We start from the raw sequence: 19637 nt of genomic DNA on the forward strand, positions 1-19637 counted from the left end.
AAGGCAGCCTGGGATCCGTCCTCCCACTCTACATCCTCACTACAAGGCTGCTCTGCCTACATGTATCTTGCCCTTTTTGCTGCGGTGCCTGAAATAAGTATTCGAAGACAAGACAGGGAAATGTCCCTAAAGAGGGTCCATGTGTGGTATTGATACCCAGCTCACTCTCAGCCCTGTCCCAGAGCTCCTCCAAACAGGGGATCAATCTTGTGATGCTCTCAGTCATGGCAGAGAGAGGACCTGAGGCTGAACCAGCCTCCTTCACAGCCCTTTGTCCCCTCTGTGGTCAGCCAAGGCTTTGCTAACTTCTGACTGGGCAGAAGTTCATTTCTCCTAACTTCAGCTGTTCAAAAACATAGCATGAAGACAAAGACTATCCTCTAGACACTTCTGCAATAGTAGCACCAAAGAATGCCTGCAGAACATGGTTCATCTCACTTAAACAGAGTGTTAGAATCGTCAAGAAAATCACAGTGATGAGTCAACATGAGGTTCCTCACCCTTAGACAGAGAGATTGAGGGGAGATGAACCTACCTGAGCATGCCACCATCCTTTCTTTCCATAAGGCAGTGGAGATGAGTCTACATGACCATTCCACCATGCTTTGCTTTAAATAAGGGAGTGGAGCTGAATCTAGCTGACCATTCCACCATCTTTCTCTTTCTATATAGGAGTGGAGGTGAATTCACCCAAGCACCCTGCCATTCTTCACTTTCCATGAAGGAGCACCCTCAGGAGCAGTTGGCGCAGACAAGCAGTATGGGCACTAGTGTTGAGCTTTATTTCGAAGTGTAAAAGGCCAGCAGGATTCACACAGATCATGAGACAGTTAAAATGATGCTGACAATATAGTTTTTTCTCACGAAAGTGCTACTTTCCTTAAGCAACATTGGCTAGGAGCCTGCAGGAACTATGCTGAGTAGGGCTAGTGTCTGGTATACCTACATAAAACTAAAGTATCTCCAACCTCCGCCTTTTTGTCTAAGGGCATATCACGAACCCAGCAGATAGTGAGTTAAATAACTGCTTGAGCTTTCCCTGGCAAAACTTAGCAGCAACTGCACAACAGAGCGATCTCTGGACTGCCTAGGATATACACAAAGCATTATTACTGCTAGACTGGCTCACAGCAGATTCCAACTGCGACAACACCAGGATCTCAGAGGACAGCATGAGAGTGAAACATGCAATATTCTGCCCATAAGATTACCACAATGAAGAAAAGCAGACATTAAAAACTAGCACAAGTCTTAACTGAACAGTTTCCAGAAGCAGTTGAGAGCAGGTCAGCTACCTACCACTGCAATGTCTGTTATCTCAGGGTGGGTGACCTCCTCTCTGCACAAATGAAAATTCTCCAATCTACTTCAAATTCATTCTGCTCCAAAATCCACAATGACTAATCCTATATCAGCAAAACTGCTCCTGGGCATCAGTTTTCTTCCCTCTAATTCTTACGTAGTGTTGAGCATTGTTAACGACTGACTAGTTACAGAGGAGAAAGATCAACCCTGCTAGGAAGCCCCTATTCACCCTGAGCAGAATTCACCAACAGCTTAGGAGATTCTCCATCTATCACAGCCAAGCAGATTTATCAGCTCAGTTCAAAGCATGGACTCACATCCTCTGCTCCTCAGATGTTTCACTATAAAAGGTGCAGTTATAGTGCAGCTGCTGCTAACGCAGCTCGCACTGGGCTTCCTTGATCTCCCACTAATCAGTCCACATGGAGGACAGCTCTTCTGTCCGTTGTGCTTGTCTTTGTGGCAGTACTTGTCAACATGGCTGTGCAGAATTCTGCTCACACTCTTTCTTGGTTTTTAATACACCCCTCAAAGGCAGTTAAAAGCTTGAGGTCAAAGCAGTGGATAGGAGAGGTGGAACAAATATCTCAGTGAAGTTATCGCATATAAGACTCCAAGTGCTATACTTACATCACTGCTTAAGTAGGTAAAACACATAAACCCAGCAGCAACTCTTAAGTACTTCTTGTCTGAATGACCTAGTATTTTTGCCACATCCTCCACAGGGTAGGAGGGTGCAAAGAAACCATTTTAGTTTCTTGCAGCATCCTTATCTTTCTTTTCTTCCCTTACATGCAGCAGGCTGTTGATCCTTGCAGGCTTTCTGCTCATTTTTGGCAGCACTGACCACTAGTTCCTGCTGGTCTTTCAAAATCCCACCTTACCCTGTTTGTATGCAACTTGTTACTAGCTTTACTAACACTGCATCTCTACTTCCTACAGATTAAATCACCCATTTGAAACTTGCCATACTATCATCTTCTGCATTTTATTGCCTTTGAAGTATCATGCTGGATGGATGGAGAGAGGCTTTAGGGGGCTGTTACAGGCACTCTAATGACCTCTGTGGCAAGCGTAACTAGATCAATTTTCTTTTTTTAACTTTAGTACTAGCATTTTCAGTAAATCACCTCATAAAATCCTCTGAAGGAATTGATGACAAAATACATTTAATAACAATTACAACAATGAAAATAAACATAAAAAATATACAACTTTAGGGCATAATGCCTTTGCACTGTAGGAAGCTCAGGAAGTCTCAGAAATGCACTTCAAGAATTTAGGCTGAGAAGTACTCCTGAATCTGCAGACAAGCTCATGCTTGACATCTGTCCTCCTCTTCAGAACTGAAATAAGACATAAAAAAAAAAGAAAAGAAAAATAAAAAAAAAGAGTCATAGCCAAAAATCTGGAGCCCTGTCATTTTGCCTCCACCCTGTGAAAGAAATATAAGACTAGAAAACCTTTACTTACTTATGGCTGTTTCTTTTATGACTTCTCTTCCACGTAGAACAGAAAGTCATACTGATCGCATGGCCATGGAAATGGGATTGGGAAGGGGGCTGTGGACACTAGGCATTTAGTTCTCAGAAAAAAAGAATTTGGAATTTCTATGGAAAATTCCCATTGATTTTGGTGGAAATTTCAACAGTCTTTACTAGGGTCCTCATGGTTAATAATGACATTGATTATTTCCGTTCTCCTTTCTTTCCTCCACTGCCCTTTCCCCATCATGCATCTGAAACATAAATGACTTGCATTACCTAACAGGTGCATTCCTAATTATGTCATGAGAGGGCACAGGAGACCCAAAGAAAAGAAGACTACCCGCAAATCTGCTGTATCATCAGGCATGCATAAGACATGCCAACTGATGACAAAAGCCTGAGAAGTATGGTCCTCAAATGCTCTCTGCCCATCCAAAACCTGATACTGCAGATTTCAACCACACTGCATGGATCTGCCCAGTTGTATTTGCAAGCTTGAAGGTATATCATGGGTTTCCTTGCCATATCTAACAGGTCACTTAGATACAGCGGAAAAATGACATGAGACTGGTTTGTATGTCTTGTTCTTGACCAACCTCTAGTGCCTGTGTTTTATCAGAATATTTTCTTCTGGGTACTTACAAATTGATTTTTTAATGAACCCAATTTCTAGGGACTGAATTAGGATTCAGTATTTTGCCACAAGGCTTTGGACAAATGGTCCATTAGACTTTTGCTTTCTGGCTTTAAGGAAGTCCCTAAATGGCTGTTTCAAGGGTGTTTCTTTAAAAAACAAGTAAAATATCTGCCTAGTTGCATTCTTTCGCATGTGTATTTGCATTCTTTTGCATGTGTATATGAGCTCCTTGACTCGTTTCAACTTACTTGCATCCTGCAACCTAAGCTGTAATCACTGCGCTCTGCCTGTGCAGATGTTGTACCTGCTGACCAGAAAATGATGCAGCTGTGTTTCAATACTTAAATGAGAAAACAAACAAACAAACTCCTCTGCTTTTCAGGAGGTGCTGAGAGGCAGCAGGAGAGACTGAGTCTGGCATTCCAGATGGGAAGACGAATCGAACTACGTGCTGCAAACCCTTTGGAGCAACTCATTTCTAACCTGATTTCAGTTTGCAGTTCCCTATCTGCTTTCAACCTCAGGTATGCACAAGGCTCATCTCCTGGCTTCCAACTAGGTCTGTCAGTCTAAGGAAAGATACCACTTCTTGCTACAGGCGCGCACCAGCTTTCCCATCCTCCCGCGCTGTATTTCCTTTCTTCCTGCGAGCTTTCCCAGAAAAGGCTGCACTGCATGCAGCGCGGGAGCGTGCAGTGCAGCCTTTTCTCCCATGTCCTGGCACTTAATTAGCTCTCAAGGGCTTGTCGCTAACGTGTCACTGGAGGTGACTCAGCTGGCAAGGCCAGGAGGAGGCATGGCCAGTGGCCACGCGCTGGAGTGGCGCAGTCTCTCTGCTCCTTCCCTGGTCTTTCCCTGTTTGTTGTATCCACTGCCCAAGCGGCACCTCTTTGCCCTGCTGCTCCCCCTCCGCAGCAGGAGCTTGCACACAGCAGTACACGAGCACCCGGGGAGAAGAGTGATTCTCTGCTTCTGTCAGCGAGGACGGATGCTTTAACCCTCATGTGCAGAGAGAAGCAACGGGACTGCTGTTGAATGGGGGAATGGATGGCGCATGCATGGCACACATCCCTGCTCACTGTCTTGCTGTGCAAATCCAGCACCGCACTTCTCAGATGGCTTCAAAAACTCTGACCAATTTGGATTCGACTGGAGAGATGCGAGTCATACCTTACACCCAAAGCCATTCACACAGTGCTTCACCCTACAGAGGTGGAGGGAGATGCCACCGAGTCCCATTTTCTTCCCAATGGCTCTGCCGTAACTCTGGCTTGATCAACGGGCGACACCGATGCGGATTCAGAGCGAAAGAAAAGCACCTTCCTGAGCCGTGCTCGGAAAGCAGCACAGAGCATCTGGGCAGCTTTGCCGAGTCCTGTGCTCGCTGCACAAGCCAGCGGGCAGCTCTGGCGCATCCCTGCATCGGGCACACTGCGTTTACAGTAACCGCGGCGGGAAAGTCCTCCCCCCGGGCCAAAGCACTGTACACTGATAAAGAGTTAAGAAGCTCTCAGAGGCGGTTCTGTGAGAACATTTCTCAGAGGGCAGTGCACTTTTATTTGAAATAATTTTCCATTCCATTTATATCTATATAATAGGAGGTGGCTCAGGGGTCCGAGTTTTCCATAGCCCCAGACCTCATTTCTCTGGCTGGGGTTGACCCTTGGTCAACTTCCCTAAGAATAACAGAAAAGTTCAATGGGAGAAAAAGAGCCACTGGTCTGAACTCCCACTGCTGCTTCATGATGCTGTGGGTATATAATTATATCTCTTTGTTAATAGAGTAGAACAGACCATATACATTCATATATGCATGGGAAGAGACCTGGAAAGATGTGTACCTGGAAAGAGACTTCTAAGCAAACACGGCGGCTGAGGACCACACAAAGCTTTCTGGAGTTTTTTCTTGGTTCAGCAATAATACTTTGCTTGCTATTAGACTCATGGGGAAATTATTCATGATGCTTAAAACGTTTTGATTTTTTCCAAATATTTCTCATTAAGGCATTTTTGATGAAACACAACAAAATTCGGAAGCATTTCTCTGCTTGAATTTCGGAAGCCCGGGGAGGAAATTTATGAAAAAAAAAATCTGTCAGAAAAAGGATTTAAAAGAAAGTGTCCATGTTAAAAGTCTGTTTCATGTTGACAACACGTTTCAAAGGAAGTGTTTTGATAGTCCCAGTGGTATCTAATACAGCAGCTGCCCTGCCCTTGATGCATGCTTTTAAGTGACACTCCTTATGCCAGAGGGGCTGTCACTCTGCAAGCGCTAATGGACAAAATCCCAGGAAGTGGCTCATCCTGCAATCTCTGGAAGGCCATTTTTAGACAAGACTTCTGGACGCTGAAGTGTGATATTTTCTCTTAATTCAATTGCTGCCTTCCCTGGAGAGAAAGCATGCCATTTCTGTAACCTTACTTAAGCCTTCTAAAACTGCTGACGTTCTCCATCTCCTTCGTTTAGGGATCACAGGGGAGTTGGTCTTGGAAGATCTCAGCAGTGATCGCACTCATCACGTTTTGGACACATTTTGGTGGACTTGCTCTCAAAGACAGGAGCGTCCAGCAGTATAAACTGTGGACCTAAAAAACACTTGCCTTTAAATGTCAGAAAAATCCACGGGTTAAAATCACAGGAGAGTTATTTAAAGCTGGTTTTCATGCTTCAAACTCAGCTCCTGAAGTTTACCAGGCTTGTTTAACATTTCAGTAGTGTGTACCAGTCTTCAAGATGCTAACCATCCTTCATTCAATGATGCTAAATATCCCTTTGCAGCACTTAAGGACCAAGTCTTCTAAAATGTCAGATTTTCAAGGATATTCCCAGTCATTCATTTTGAGGGACTGAAGCATTTGCCTGGCTTGTTTAATCCAAAAGGCTTCTATTACAATCTTGAGAAAGATGGCATCTAATGAAAACAACTGCTATTTTTTGCTGCAATCTGCTAGATTCATCACTCTCAGCCAGGTTCATACACGAAACAGTTTCAGTCCTATATGTATGTGTTTAGTCTGCACCTTGGAAACACCATTTCCAGTTGTACTGCAGCATGTACTGCTTCAGCCCCTGCAATTCTAGGAAGTTTCAATGACCTGCCTCTCTCCTTTCCTTCTCCAAACCGTCTGCAGCTGCCTCCTGTTTCCTTCCACAAAGTCTTCAGGGAATGGAAACAAACTCAAGCTCAGGTGATCAGCGCACAGAGGAGAGCGCAGGATGGAATGGTCCTTCTGTTGGAGCCTGCTCGTGAGTGCAGAGGGATTTCTTGTATGATGCACACATTCACAATATTTGGCGCGTTACTTGCAAAGTTGATGACACCTATAACGCTGCTAACGTTCGGCTCCTCTTTGGGCAAGGAAGCTTTGAATCAGTTCACAGATGGGCCGTGCTTTTTCTCCCATTTTWAGATGTCTGATTACAAGTGGGTATAGCAGGCGAGGATTACCTGGAAGCGTCACCTGAGCCACGCGTGTTCCTCACGGACGGGATGCCCATGCCCCACTGGCTGGGGCTGAACAAATTAGGCCTGGAGTTATCTTGTCCCTGTTGACTTCTGGAGATACGGCACTAGCAGAAGGAAGGGAAGGACTACCCAGGCCCTACACTAGCCATAGCTTCTCACTTTTAAAAATCAAGTCAGTGTAAAACCCACTATGACCCCTATAGTTCTGCTTCGCTGTAGAGAGTTATCCTGAGTGCTGCCTTTGGTAGGGAAGAGAGCCACAAACATCTGCATTTTTCATGTTACGATTATCAAGTTGGCAGCAAAATAATAAACACTTCTCCAAACTTCCTAAATGCCAAGAAAATATTTACAGGGCCCACTCCTGCGAAGCACGCACGCCAGCCCAAAGGGCATCCAGGCACACTGCAGTGGGTGCTGCCTGGCATGCTTTTCACAGCAATTTTTATTAAACATTTGCGGTTTTCCTGCTGAAAAACCCAGCAAAAGATTAATGCCAAAAAGGGACTCCTCTGGGGCTGAAACTGTCAGGGAGCCAAAACACAAGGAAGTAAAGTGCCTGCATGTCCATTCCTTYCCAAACTTATTTTACCACCAGATAAATAAGATCCAGCCTGGCCAGGACTGCAGCACATTTATGGGGGAAATCTGTGCTAATGCTGACCATGCTCCAGAGAAACAGGGAGAGCTTTAGGCCTGCGCTCATGAACATTTCACCAGTAAATAAATTCATATACAAATATTTCCCATGTATGTATTCTTTTTTTTTCTTTCAAATGGTATCGTTATGGTCTCTAATTTCCTCAGGACTGCAATTATAACTCTGCAATGCTTCACAGCTGTTGAAACACTGTGCTATGCATGGAAATGGGCTCAACATGTAGCTATATTCCTGGGACGCTTCCAGCCCAGACTGGAGTGATGCCACGATGCAACCAGAACAGTTAACAGGCAGGTTGGCGCCAAGACAAGAAACATATCCCGGGTTTGGTATGTGCTTTGGAAAGCAACAGCCCTACTTCCACCCTGCAAGACGTTCCCGGTTTGTGCGACTCCGGCAGAGGCAAGTGCTACGTCCTGCACTGCCGTCCCACGAGGCACCAACCTGCATGTGGGAGGGCAGCGTTTTACCACAGCATAATCCTTAATTTATTTCTAGCTTCAACTATTACACTTTAATGAAGGTTTTCTAATGAGCTGTTTAAATAGTAATTAGAGGCCAGCGCTGAAGAGGGAGATAAGTCCTGTGGGTATCTAGCTCTGCAAGAAAGGACCTGATAAGAAAGAACTGAATTATTTTCTTCTGGGATCAATTCCAAAGAGCAATTATCCCCTTGATACCATGCTGCTTAAACAGGAACAGATTGAAAAAACACTTTGCAGTGGCTGGCAATGAATGGGCTACTTTCCCAGAGTTTTACAAGAGAAGGCCGGAGGCTTTATGCCAGTACCTGAGATAGGAGATGATCCAAATGGTGCTGATATCTCCTCTTATTTACATAAGATAATAATCCAGTTTTACTGAAAAGCTTCACATAGACAGAATAATTGTAAAGCAGATGCGGGTAGTTTCCTGGTAGGTTCCCATCTCAGTAATTCGGTGTTTCTTTTTTTTTTTTTTTTTAATTCCAAGTGCCAGGCTTTGGCGACTTGCTCACATTGACCAGTAACTAGGTTGCTGTCCGTTTGCTGTTGGGAGTAAGATGTATCCTATTTTGCTAAGAGCAGTTCTGCCCCCATAATTACATCGTAGCCAAGCAGATGAGCTGAGCTGTGACAATTGTGCACGACAATATGACTCATAGACTTGGCTAAAAACTCACTAGTTATCCTCTGATGTTGTCTCAGAGTTAAGTAAGCTTGAACATTTTAATAGGCTTATTTTCTCACCATTCTGCCGCCTCAGGTGATCCATTGTGTTGCAACACAAAATAGCGTATCATGGGATTATTAGAAGCAAGAAAGGGGACATACTCAAATCGTCATTTCTCTGACACGCTCTGCCAGTGCCAATATCTTGTAGGGACTCTACGGTAAATGGTGCAAATGGCAATATATTTAGCAAACTGCAGGAAAAAAAACATCCAGGAGAGGTTCCCTTGAGGTTGGAGCATTACGTGCTATCCACAATGCAGTGTAACTAGGAGATATAATGGTACGACAGGATCACACTGTGCCCGGTGGTGTTAATACATGCAGCAAAACCCTAGTGCTTCCATGCATGTAAGGAGCACATGCAAGGACACATCGAAGGGTTGTAACTGTGGGAAAACCAGCATACAGCCCTTCCTTTACCGGAGAAAGTAAAAGAGATCTGCAGGTCACGGGTGCATCCATGTGTACTTCCTCACTCTGGATTTCTGTGCACCCCACCACGGGCTCCAGCAAGCCTGTTTTCTGCACAGTCCGCCTGGACTGTGGTTACTAGAGATCAGACGGATTTAGAGTCCTGAATGGTGGACTGGAAGGGACTTGCTGTGTTACTGAGCTTTAGTCCTGAAGCTCCACATCCTTCAGTCCACTGCAGGAACTGGAACACTGAGGCAACATGTGGAAACTTGCTTTTGCAGGGATTCAGAGCCTCCTTCTAAACTCCAATGTGGTTTAATTCATGGCAATGTGCACCTCTGTTTCTTTGCTGTGATTGCCGGTTAGCTCCCAAAGCTCTTCTCCCCGCTATGTGCACACCAGCCCTTGCACCCTCAGAGAGCAGCCAGAGCCCTTCTCAGCCAGCCTCTCTCCTTAAACTGACCAGGCCAAGTTCTTTTAGGTCCCCTCTTGTACCACAGGATCTTCATTTYGTTGATCTTCCTAGCTTTTCCCTACAGTTTTCATCTGATTTCATCTGGTGGGAACATGAACAGGATAAGATATGACATGAGCATTGCCCAGCAAGAGTAAAATCAGAGCAGAGGTCCTTCTAGTCCAGTAACCTGCCCTGGACATTCATCTGCAGCAGATGCTCAGCGTACAGTTTCACGTCACAGCTGAGCCAGCTTCAAAGCTCCCAGCTGCAAGAGAGGAGAACTCCCCACTCTTTCCCTGCACCACTTCTGACCTTCCTTTCTCAGCACCTGCTCACACCACTGCACTGGCTCTGGCACACAGCAGATCACACAGGAGCTAATTTTGTTTGCAAACATGGAAACAACCCCTCTTTTTTGACAGGCTTTTTTCTGCCATTGCAGTGTGCTAAACTGCTTTCCTGACTGTTCAGAGGAGCCCCAGAAGCAGCTCAAGTTTAGGAGAGCGCAAAGGGGAGAGGTAGGTGGAGTGGGACCTTCTCCTTTTGGCAGCAGTAATGTGGTAAAATCTCCTATCCGGAAGAGCACAGAGTTTGTTGTAATTTCCCCAAATGCCTTTGTTCTGATGATGATTCCCAGTTACAGGTAATTATGAAATTACGTTAGTAATTTCTATGTATTGTTCCAAGGCCATTAAGAAAAATATGAAAAAAAATATGATTTCCAAGACCAAAAATATAAAAAAATATAATTTCCATCCATCCTTGCAGCCCAGGGCTTTACTATTCCAATTGATTTAATAATTCTACTTTACTAAAGTCCAGACAACGTAGATGCATCCTGTCTGCTTTGGCAAGAAGATCAGGTTTTTTTAATCTACTCTGGCATCATTTACTTTCAGAAAATTCATATCTCATCTTATCCATGTTCTTAATTATTCTCCATTTTAATGTTTATTCTAAACTTTTGCATACTAATAAATGCAGACTAATAGATGTCTACGTGCCAAGAAAATATTCACTGTGCCCCAATAAATAGACCTTTATTTGCTGCTCTCCAGCCAGATCATCCAGCCCCTGTGGTTTGACAGATTTATTACATACCGTTCTTCCATGACTTCAGCTTTGTGCCAGTCCTTTCTAATTTCTGGAGGAGAAGCTAGCTGGTCTTACCTGTTTGCATCATCCAAGATCTTTGATTGCTGAATCCATTTTGGTTGTGGCATTTCCCATTCCCATACCCTTGCATGAGTCATCCTGCCTATGTCCCCTTGGCTAGCATCCCCATCACCACCAAAAACTAGGGCAAAGCTTTCATTCAGTTTCAGGACTATACTTAGATTATCTTTAATCTCTGTCCCATCCTCAGTGCATACCAGTCCCACTTCTTCTTTCCTGCTTCCCCTTTCATTTATATGGCTGGACAGTTTCCAAGAGTTGTGCAACCCATCTTCTGTTATTTCCTTTAATAACCTTTACAAGGTTCTATTCAGCCTTACTTTCAGACTTGCTTTCTTTACATCCCTGTAAAAATTGCTTTTCATGGCCAACCTTTCTGCCATTACCTGGGGACTCCTCCGTCTCCTTCAGCAGCATGTCTTCCTGCCATCTACCAAGCCCTTAATGCACTCCTTCCTCAGGCAGATTCTCAAGCCCCTGCCTTACCGCCATGGGAAATAGGCAGGGCTTTTTGTCAGCAGGAGGGAGCTGCTGTTGACTCATAGCCTTCCTGGTTGCAAGGCCAGTGGCCATCCTGTTTGTGTTCAGCCAGGGGAGTGGGCGCCTACAAGACAGAGGTTAATTCYATCTTGGGCCTAGTGGGTGGGCAGAGATGTCCTGCCAAAGAAAATGACAACACTCAAAACGTGCTTGCTAGCCAAAGCCCTGCACCCTTTCTGCCCACTGCACTACGCAGTTCGTACCCTGTTATTACAGGAGTAACTTAGGGAGGTGTTTGCATCTGTTCAGGCATCTGTTCAGCWGCATCTCTCCAGCTGGCCTACTGCAGCCTCAAGGGCAAGGTGAGATTCTTGAAATTAAATGGAACTTCATAACGATAATTATTATTTTTAGATCTTTCCTTTCAGCAGCTCTCCAAAGCAAAGAAGAGCTCTGCTGAGCCATAGAGTGCAGGATACCATCAGTGTAAACCCACAAATACCTTCAAAATTGGGGGAAAGAGGTAGGTGGGAGGGGAGAAACCCTTAAAACTTGCCCTGGGAAATAGCTCTGCATTAGCATCTCTTCCTTGAGGAAAAGTGCCCTGGCCATCCATGAAAATTTGCCATGTAGCAGCAACAGTGCCAGAGGATCCTACCCACACATCCAGCTCTTGGCTACTCAAGGTTCCCCCAAGCACAGAGCAAACCTCCTAGTAGCAGGACTTGTAAACCTGTAGCTCTGCATGAAGTCACTCTTTTAGAGCACCTCTGTAAATGTGTTGCCTGGAACGGTTCTCCCCTCTGGCAGTAATATAAATGGGAGCCTGTTAGTCAGCTGCATACTCTCTCGATGACTGGCTACAGGCTGTTGGTGCATTAGGACTCTGCTTTGCTACCTTAGAAGGTTTTTACCGGAGAGGAGCAAAGGAAAGAGTGCTTCAAAAGAGGACAAGAAATATTCCAGCTCTTGGATCTGCTCCAACCTTGACTAGGAAGCTGAGACATGCCTTGGAGGGGATGGGAGTCCCCTTGGAAGATAATCAGAGATTTTGAGTCTCTGTTACTTCCTTCTATTTACAAAGCCAGTGAAGTCAGAAAGCTGGTTCTCCACCCCCACCCCACCACAAGATTGTGTCTCTGCTCACAGCAGAAACGATGTACATGTTGATGTGAGGTGCTTCGAGGCAAAGAGGCTCCAGTCATCCCTTGTGAACTTCATACACTTGGGGAAGGAGCGTGACACGCTAGAGGAGAGTTTTCAAACTCCCACTGCAGGCCAGYGAAGAGCTATGATAGAGGGATGTCATTTCCAAAGGGATCTTCTAAATTAGAAGGCCCATGTTACAAGTGCTCCCAAGATGCTGGGATGATGCCAGCCATTGTAGGATGAGGAACAACTATTTTTTTTCATCTCCTTCCATTCAAACAATAATGCCAGTGGCTCCCTGACCACTGTCACCAGGGGTGTTCAGTGCTGCCCTGGCTCCTGCCAGCCCCTAGATGACAACTGTCCCTATTGCTCACCTCTCAGCTTTACCAGCCTCCTCCTTTGCTACAGCAACCTGCCTGTCTCTGCAGTTTCTTTGGGGCACCTGCCAAAGGCCATCACAGCGTTTTCCTGGCATAGCAGCACTAGCTAGACTGGCAGAAACAAGTCTGGAAGGGCTCATCCAGAGCAAAAAGTTCAGTGTCCCTCAATCACTGGTCATCCATAGCACCAAGGGCTCTGCATCACATCTGTTCTGCACGTCTGCACTACAGCTGTGATCCTGCAATAGGCAGTTTGCTTCAAAGCAATCTCTCCAGAGAGGATACCATATTTAATAGCTGGCTGCCTTCCCTCCTGTGCTTATGCAGAAGCAGAACCGTTGCTCTCTGTAGCTGGTGACAGATAAAATTCCCTTCACCACTTTAATTCAGGAAAAAGCCCCAAACATTTTTCAGACGTGATTCCAGCTCTTGACAGCACGGCACTTGGCTAATGGAATACGTTTAATGCAAAACTTCTCTGCAACCAGAAGCAAAATAGTTAAATATCAGCAGAATGTGGGTGGCCATGGGCCATCAGCGCTTCATATGACCCAGAGTCAGAGCAACATCATCAACCTCTACAATAAACAGTGAGAATCCCAGAAAGGGCTCTTGGTTGAAGAACTCCAAGCAGAACCCCTGAAGGAGTGGTGGCATCTATGAAGTCCACAGGGAGGCTGCTCCCTACTGACATTTTACAGTGGTTTGACTTCACAGATTAACCTAGAAGCTCACGTTGTATCTCACAGGCCAGATAAATTCACTTAATGTTGGAGAGAAAAGCAGAATCAGATTCCTCAGCTATTCTGTAGCTCTGAAAGAGGTCATACACATGTTCAGGGAATAACCAGAGCCTCATGATATATTATAGTCACAGTGATGTTTATACAAAGCAGTAAAGGTCACACACTGGCTAAACAACTTGGGTCTAATGGCTAAAGGCAGCCAAGAGACACAAACTGTATCCCTGGCACCTTGCAGGCTTAAGCAGGACCACAGAGCTGTCACTTGACCTGCATGTGCCTCAGTTTCCTAAGCTCTATCCATAGGATTATAGGAAAAAATGGTTGTCTTGGCATGCTGAGTTCTTTTACCAGTGGAGAGAAAGTGGCTTGAGAGCCCCCAAGGGCTGGTGCTAGCACAACACCAGAGATTACTACATCCCAAGCTGGTGCACAGCACTCAGCCAAGAAGGAAACCTCAATTCCTGTAGCAAACACTTGGCAGAACAACTGACCAAGGACACTTTCTAACGGTGCTCATGCACAGCTGTGTTTTCTTGGACTTGCCCCAACCTCCGTGCCCATGAACAGGGTCAAAAGCTGTGTGAAGGGAGAAAGAAAGGCTCCAGCTACAGCACATTCCCCTGGCACTGCAGAAGGAGGTTTCTAGCTCTACTTACTGCTCCTGTCAAATACTATTTTCCAGCCAAGAGGCTACTGCAGTACTGATGAGCAGAGGCAGGACCGGAATCCGCTGCAAGTCAGGAATCCAAGCACACAGACTGAAATAGGCTTTGACACTCATTTTCCCATCAAATGAACTGGAACATCCTCCCTTCACCCAATGATACAGACACACTCTCTCTCTATCTCACACAGCTCTCCTACTGTGTATGGCATCACTGGTCATTTCACAGTTCCCGCTTTCAATTCCCAGGGAGATGCATGGTGCTGTGCATCCCTGAGGTGTAAGCAAAGATTCAGACAGGCAAATTTTAAGGCGAGCGGGTGCATGTTGCAACAAGGAGGAGACTGTTTGGCAGAGGAATTTGGCTCCTTTTACAAAGAGATTCAGGGAACACGCTCATGAAAAACGCAAGTCTCCAAATATTTTATTTTGATCTAGGTGCCTGGCAAGATCTCCTGTGAAAATCCACTCAGTTTGTACTACATGGGCCTAAGAGGAGAAAGTGGGAGTGGTAGGAAGTTAGACATAGACCCTAGCAAGGGTCAGATTAGGGTTTAACATACTGCTGGAAAACCAGAGGGCCTGGCGGTGACCCAGTAGCTGCTCTTTTCTCAGCATGAAAGGGAGCAACTGCTCCTCTAAGACACCAACACGCAAAGCAGATTTGGGAAGTAATCCCTAATACACAAACTCTAGGAAAAACTCAGAGAAGGGCCTGAACCTGCCTCTCAAATGCAAAGACACCAAGTATGTCATTTTGCCTTTCACTCCTAAATAAATACAGAAGTCTTCATATTTAAGGACAAAAAGCTTTTCTCGTACTGGCTCCAGGTCTGTGTGAATGAGATAAGGGCTGACATATAATCTGTCTCAGGCTGACAGATATCGAAGCACTGGGGATCAATAACATAAGCCAAACACGTGCTGCCCTGCACAGAGTGGAGCAAGGCAAGTGGACTCCCAGGATCCAGTCCTTAAGCTGAGATTTAAACACGGGCTTGTCTCTGAGAAAGATGCATCTGATCTTCGCTCAAAGACTTCCCATGATGAGGAATCCAGTGTCCACAGAGATACTGCTCAACTGTTTAATTCTCCTTATGGTAGAAAAAGGAAAAAGCGCTTTTGTTGAATCCATCTCGTTTTCCAGGAACGGAGTGGGGTGATATTCCACATCCATACAGAGGGCAATTCTCTTTTGTCAAGACACAAGTATTTTGTGTCAGCAGACACAACATACTGCTATTTCGCACAGAGTGTCAAGCTTGAGGGGGAATGCCCAATTATCTGGTGACTTTTGAAGGAAGAAAAGGCATCTACAGAAAAATAATCTTAAACAAATCCCTTTATGATGAGCAGAGGACTCACAGTGAGTTCAGCTCACTGCTGGCTTGACTTGGCCTTGTTGGATGTTTCCAGGATGGCAAAAAAAACCCCACTACTTCTTTGAATGATAACTGGAGACACAGCACTCAGCTCAGCAGCCAGCATACCCATGTGGGATATGGCTCAAGTGTCAGGGTCTGTGCATGATGCTGCTAGTTGGTATTTCCAATATCAGCCCCGTGGTACCTGCAGTACCCTGCAACAGGCCATGTGAGCCTTCATCTCCAAGCTGCCGGCACATTCACAGGGAAACGTGACCTGGTTGTTCACACACATAGTTGCTTGCTGAAACAGAAAAGACAAGAAGAAGAAAACCTGGTAGGCTGGACTTTTCTTCAAGGGAAAATCCAGAAAATCTTAAGTACTAAGAAGTGTTGAGACAGTGGGAACATGAAACCAGCCAACTGCCCTTCTGCACTGAGACTTGAAATTCAAATGAGGCCCCACAGGAACCTAACACAAACTCATCTCCAGGATAAAGGCTGCCGTTTGCATGGCCAGCAGCGACTACATTGCAAACCAGTGAAGTCATTATTGATTTCAATTCACAGCTACAGAGAGGCTTCAGAATAAGTCTGTGACGTGGAAAATGCTGTGACTGGGATCCCAGTTCCCTCCAGTCTGGTGCATTTTGTGATTATTGACCCTATAGTGGAAAGGAAACAGGCTTCTTTTTATTTCATGCCTCTATGAGAAACTAAGGGTATTTCCATTGAATTAGCCTGGATGACTGCTTTCCTTCTCTGCACAAAACAGAGTGAAGCAGAGCAATGTTCAGACTAGGAGCCTCAGCTATGGCTCCATGTGATAGATTATTTGTTTCTGTAGCCAAGATCTAGATATATCATTTAAAAYGGAGATATGAAGAAAAAATCTAGTTTCATTCTTTTCTTTCTTTCATTTTTTCAAAAATTGATGGTATAAAGAACAGCAGAAATAGGCTGATTTCATTATCTGGGAAATCCTTGTGGCAGACATACTCAGCACAATGAACTCAGACAACCCACCTTTCCTTGCTCTGTGATGGGCATTTCTGCAGCTGTCTTATGTTTGGAAGAAAATCTTTGATGTCTCATTGATTTTGGAGATTGTACATGGACACTTGCCCAAATCCGAGGAGAAATCATAAAGCGCATTATCTTTTACTAAGAACTAGAAAAGCGTAAAACCTTGAAGAGGTGGGGTGATTGCACAGCACCGTAACTGTGGCATCACATATCCTAATCAAACACTGACATCTCTACCTGGGGCAGCCAAGTTGCTGCTGTTCAAGGCCAAGAGCTCTGGGGATGGGGTCTTGCTGCCCGTGCGTGCTTTCACTGTTGAATTAGCCTGGGAGTGTCAAGTCATTTTTAACGACTCAGTACCAAGCCGCTCAAAAAAGATGACGTCTTCCTATACAACCCTAGAGAGTCAGGGATCTAAAAACACATTTTCTTRATTGATTCTATAAATCCCCAGGACATGCTTAAATCAAGTATCTTGTTCAAAGGAGTAATGAGAATGCTTAGAAATATGGACTTCAGCAGTCAAAAACCCATGGTCATCTCCTCCTTTGGAGCAATGAAACATGAAAAGGTCTGAACACGAAGAGAAGACTCAAAGGCAGGAGTYTGACATAGTAGGTCTCCCCATCCCTAGCTACACACAGTGGGCGGAGGGAGGGAACAGTCTCATTTCTGCTGTGTCTTGCTCAGTGATCCCAGGCAAATCAATTGCTCTCGATCCAAGACTGATCAATACTTCTGCTTAACTTAATACAGCCTTTTACTTTCTAAGGGGCCTATTCGACTCAGGCATGCAAAGCTTCAAAAGACTCCGAGTTCCAGCTCTATTTGGCTCCTTGGAAATCCCCAAGAGAGGCACGGAGCATGATGCAGAAGAGGCTGGCAGCCAAGCTGGGCCTGGAGGAGGGGGAGAAGGGCCGCCTGGTGACAGTGCTGTCGCTGAAGCCTTGCAGTGTGCTTTCCCTGGCAGGAAGCCGTTTGTCTGYGAGGCAAGGAAACAAGGAGGTTTTGGAGACGGCAATCCCATGCAGCTTCTCACTGGTTTTCCCAGCTACCGATCCAAGAGTGCCTGTGTTTACTTCCAGCCTTCCTCTCTGCTCAACTGCCAAGCAGCCTTAACGACCGACGGGAACCACTCCACCAGGAAATGCGCTGGATCGCATCAGATAAAAAGACCATTACACAGGGACACTTTGCTTGCATTAACCCTGCTCTACCTGGGTCCCAGCACCAGAGCTCGAGGGACAGGGTTACTCCAGGTCAAATGAATTTCCAGAGTCGTGAGCCTGGCAAAAACATTCTCAGCAGCAGATTTCTGTTATTAGACCAGAATTTTTATAACTCAGGCTGCTCTACAAAGTGAAATGGCTACAGCAGGCTGGATCTACTCCAAACAGTGCTGGAGGGTTCTCAGGTACAGGGGACCAGCATGCCAACTGTTTACAGTGAGGACTCTTGGTTAAAACTGCATGTGTTTGCTTGACCTGCTCCTTCACAGAAACCTGACAGTGAGAAACTCATGAAATGATGCTTGGCAGTCGGCAGCTGCTGCTCTGGAGATTCTTGCGTACCAGAGTACAGCCAGATGAAGATCTCCAGGATTTTTGATTAACCCACTTCCTTAAAAATACTTTCCAAGGGGCAAAGGAGATGTCAGGTTTGCTGGTCAATGGAATACCAAACTACAGCATGGATTGAGGCCTGTGGCTAGTGGCAACCCCCAGGGCTCAGTACTGGGTCCCATCTTGTTCAACTTTTTCATCAATGATCTGGATGAGGGGACAGAGTGCCTCCTCAGCAAGTTTGCTGATGATACCAAGCTGGGAGGAGTGGCTGACACACCTGAGGGCTGTGCTGCCATTCAGAGAGACCTGGACAGGCTGGAGAGCTGGGCGGAGAGGAACCTCCTGAGGTTCAACAAGGGCAAGTGCAGAGTCCTGCACCTAGGGAGAAATAACCTTACGCACCAGTACAGGCTGGAGGCAGACCTGCTGGAAAGCAGCTCTGCAGAGAAGGACMTGGGAGTGCTGGTGGATGACRGATTGAYCATGAGCCAGCAATGTGCCCTTGTGGCCARGAAGGCCAATGATCTCCTGGGGTGCATTAGGAAGACTGCTGCCAGCAGGTTGAGGGAGGTGATCCTGCCCTTCYACTCAGACCTGGTGAGGTCTCATCTCGAGTACTGCATCCAGTTCTGGGCTCCCCAGTRCAAGAGAGACATGGAGCTACTGGAGAGAGTCCAGCGTAGGGCTACAAAGATGATCAGAGGGCTGGAGCACCTGCCCTATGAGGACTGGCTGCGAGAGGTTGGCCTGTTTAGCCTGGAGAAGAGAAGAGTAAGGGGGGATCTGATCAATGTGTATAAGTACCTGAAGGGAGGGTGTCAAGGGGACAGCGACAAACTCTTTTCAGTTGTCCTGTGTGACAGTACAAGAGGCAATGGGCAGAAATTGAAGCACAGGAAGTTTTGCCTGAATGTGAGGGGGAATTTCCTCACTGTGAGAGTGACGGAGCCCTGGAACATGTTGCCCTCAGAGGTTGTGCAGTCCCCTTCTCTGGAGATCTTCAAGGTCTGCCTGGATGCAACCCTGTCTAACATGCTCTAGGTGACCATGCTGAGCAGGGAGGTTGGACTGCATGATCTCCAGAGGTCCCTTCCAACCTTACTGATTCTATGATTCTACGTGGCCTGACTCCAGCCTCTCCACTGCTTAAAGCAAGGACACATGGATGTGGTACCATGCAGGGCAAGGCTGGGTAGGTGCCCACTCAAGACCTGCCCTGACTTTCCCCCAAAGGGATGACCATCAGTGGCACCATAAGGCTTGTATGCCAGAGCAGGACTCAAGGGACCAGACCCTGGTTCTGCCACAGCTTCTCCTGTCATCTTGGATATATCATGTAACATCTTTGGCCTCCATTTCCAGGCTGGAAAGTGGTCATTCCCTCAGTGCCTATGAGTTCTCTGTGACATGGTCCAGTCCCTATCATGTGCCTAGGCCAGTAC

General features: G+C 45.9%; 1 protein-coding gene across 13 annotated transcripts in view; it reads right to left on the reverse strand.

Annotated features, from left to right (window-relative positions):
- EXD3 (exonuclease 3'-5' domain containing 3) overlaps positions 1 to 19637 on the reverse strand; it is a 323237-nt gene that overhangs the window by 93955 nt on the left and 209645 nt on the right. For 2 of the 13 annotated variants that reach the window (XM_085308336.1, XM_085308337.1), the window contains one exon: positions 2458 to 2651. The exons of 9 other annotated variants lie outside the window; for them this stretch is intronic. In XM_085308336.1, the coding sequence (XP_085164462.1) occupies positions 2646 to 2651 (6 nt within the window). In that variant the 3' untranslated portion in view covers positions 2458 to 2645. Of the gene's footprint in view, positions 1 to 2457; positions 2652 to 15406; positions 15909 to 19637 lie in introns of those variants that run through there. 2 more of the 13 variants (XM_085308331.1, XM_085308330.1) reach the window with 2 other exon arrangements.

This window comes from Rhea americana, unplaced genomic scaffold (assembly GCF_003343005.1).
Source record: "Rhea americana isolate MKP2758 unplaced genomic scaffold, rheAme1 scaffold_273, whole genome shotgun sequence".
Taxonomy (NCBI): Eukaryota; Metazoa; Chordata; class Aves; order Rheiformes; family Rheidae; genus Rhea; species Rhea americana.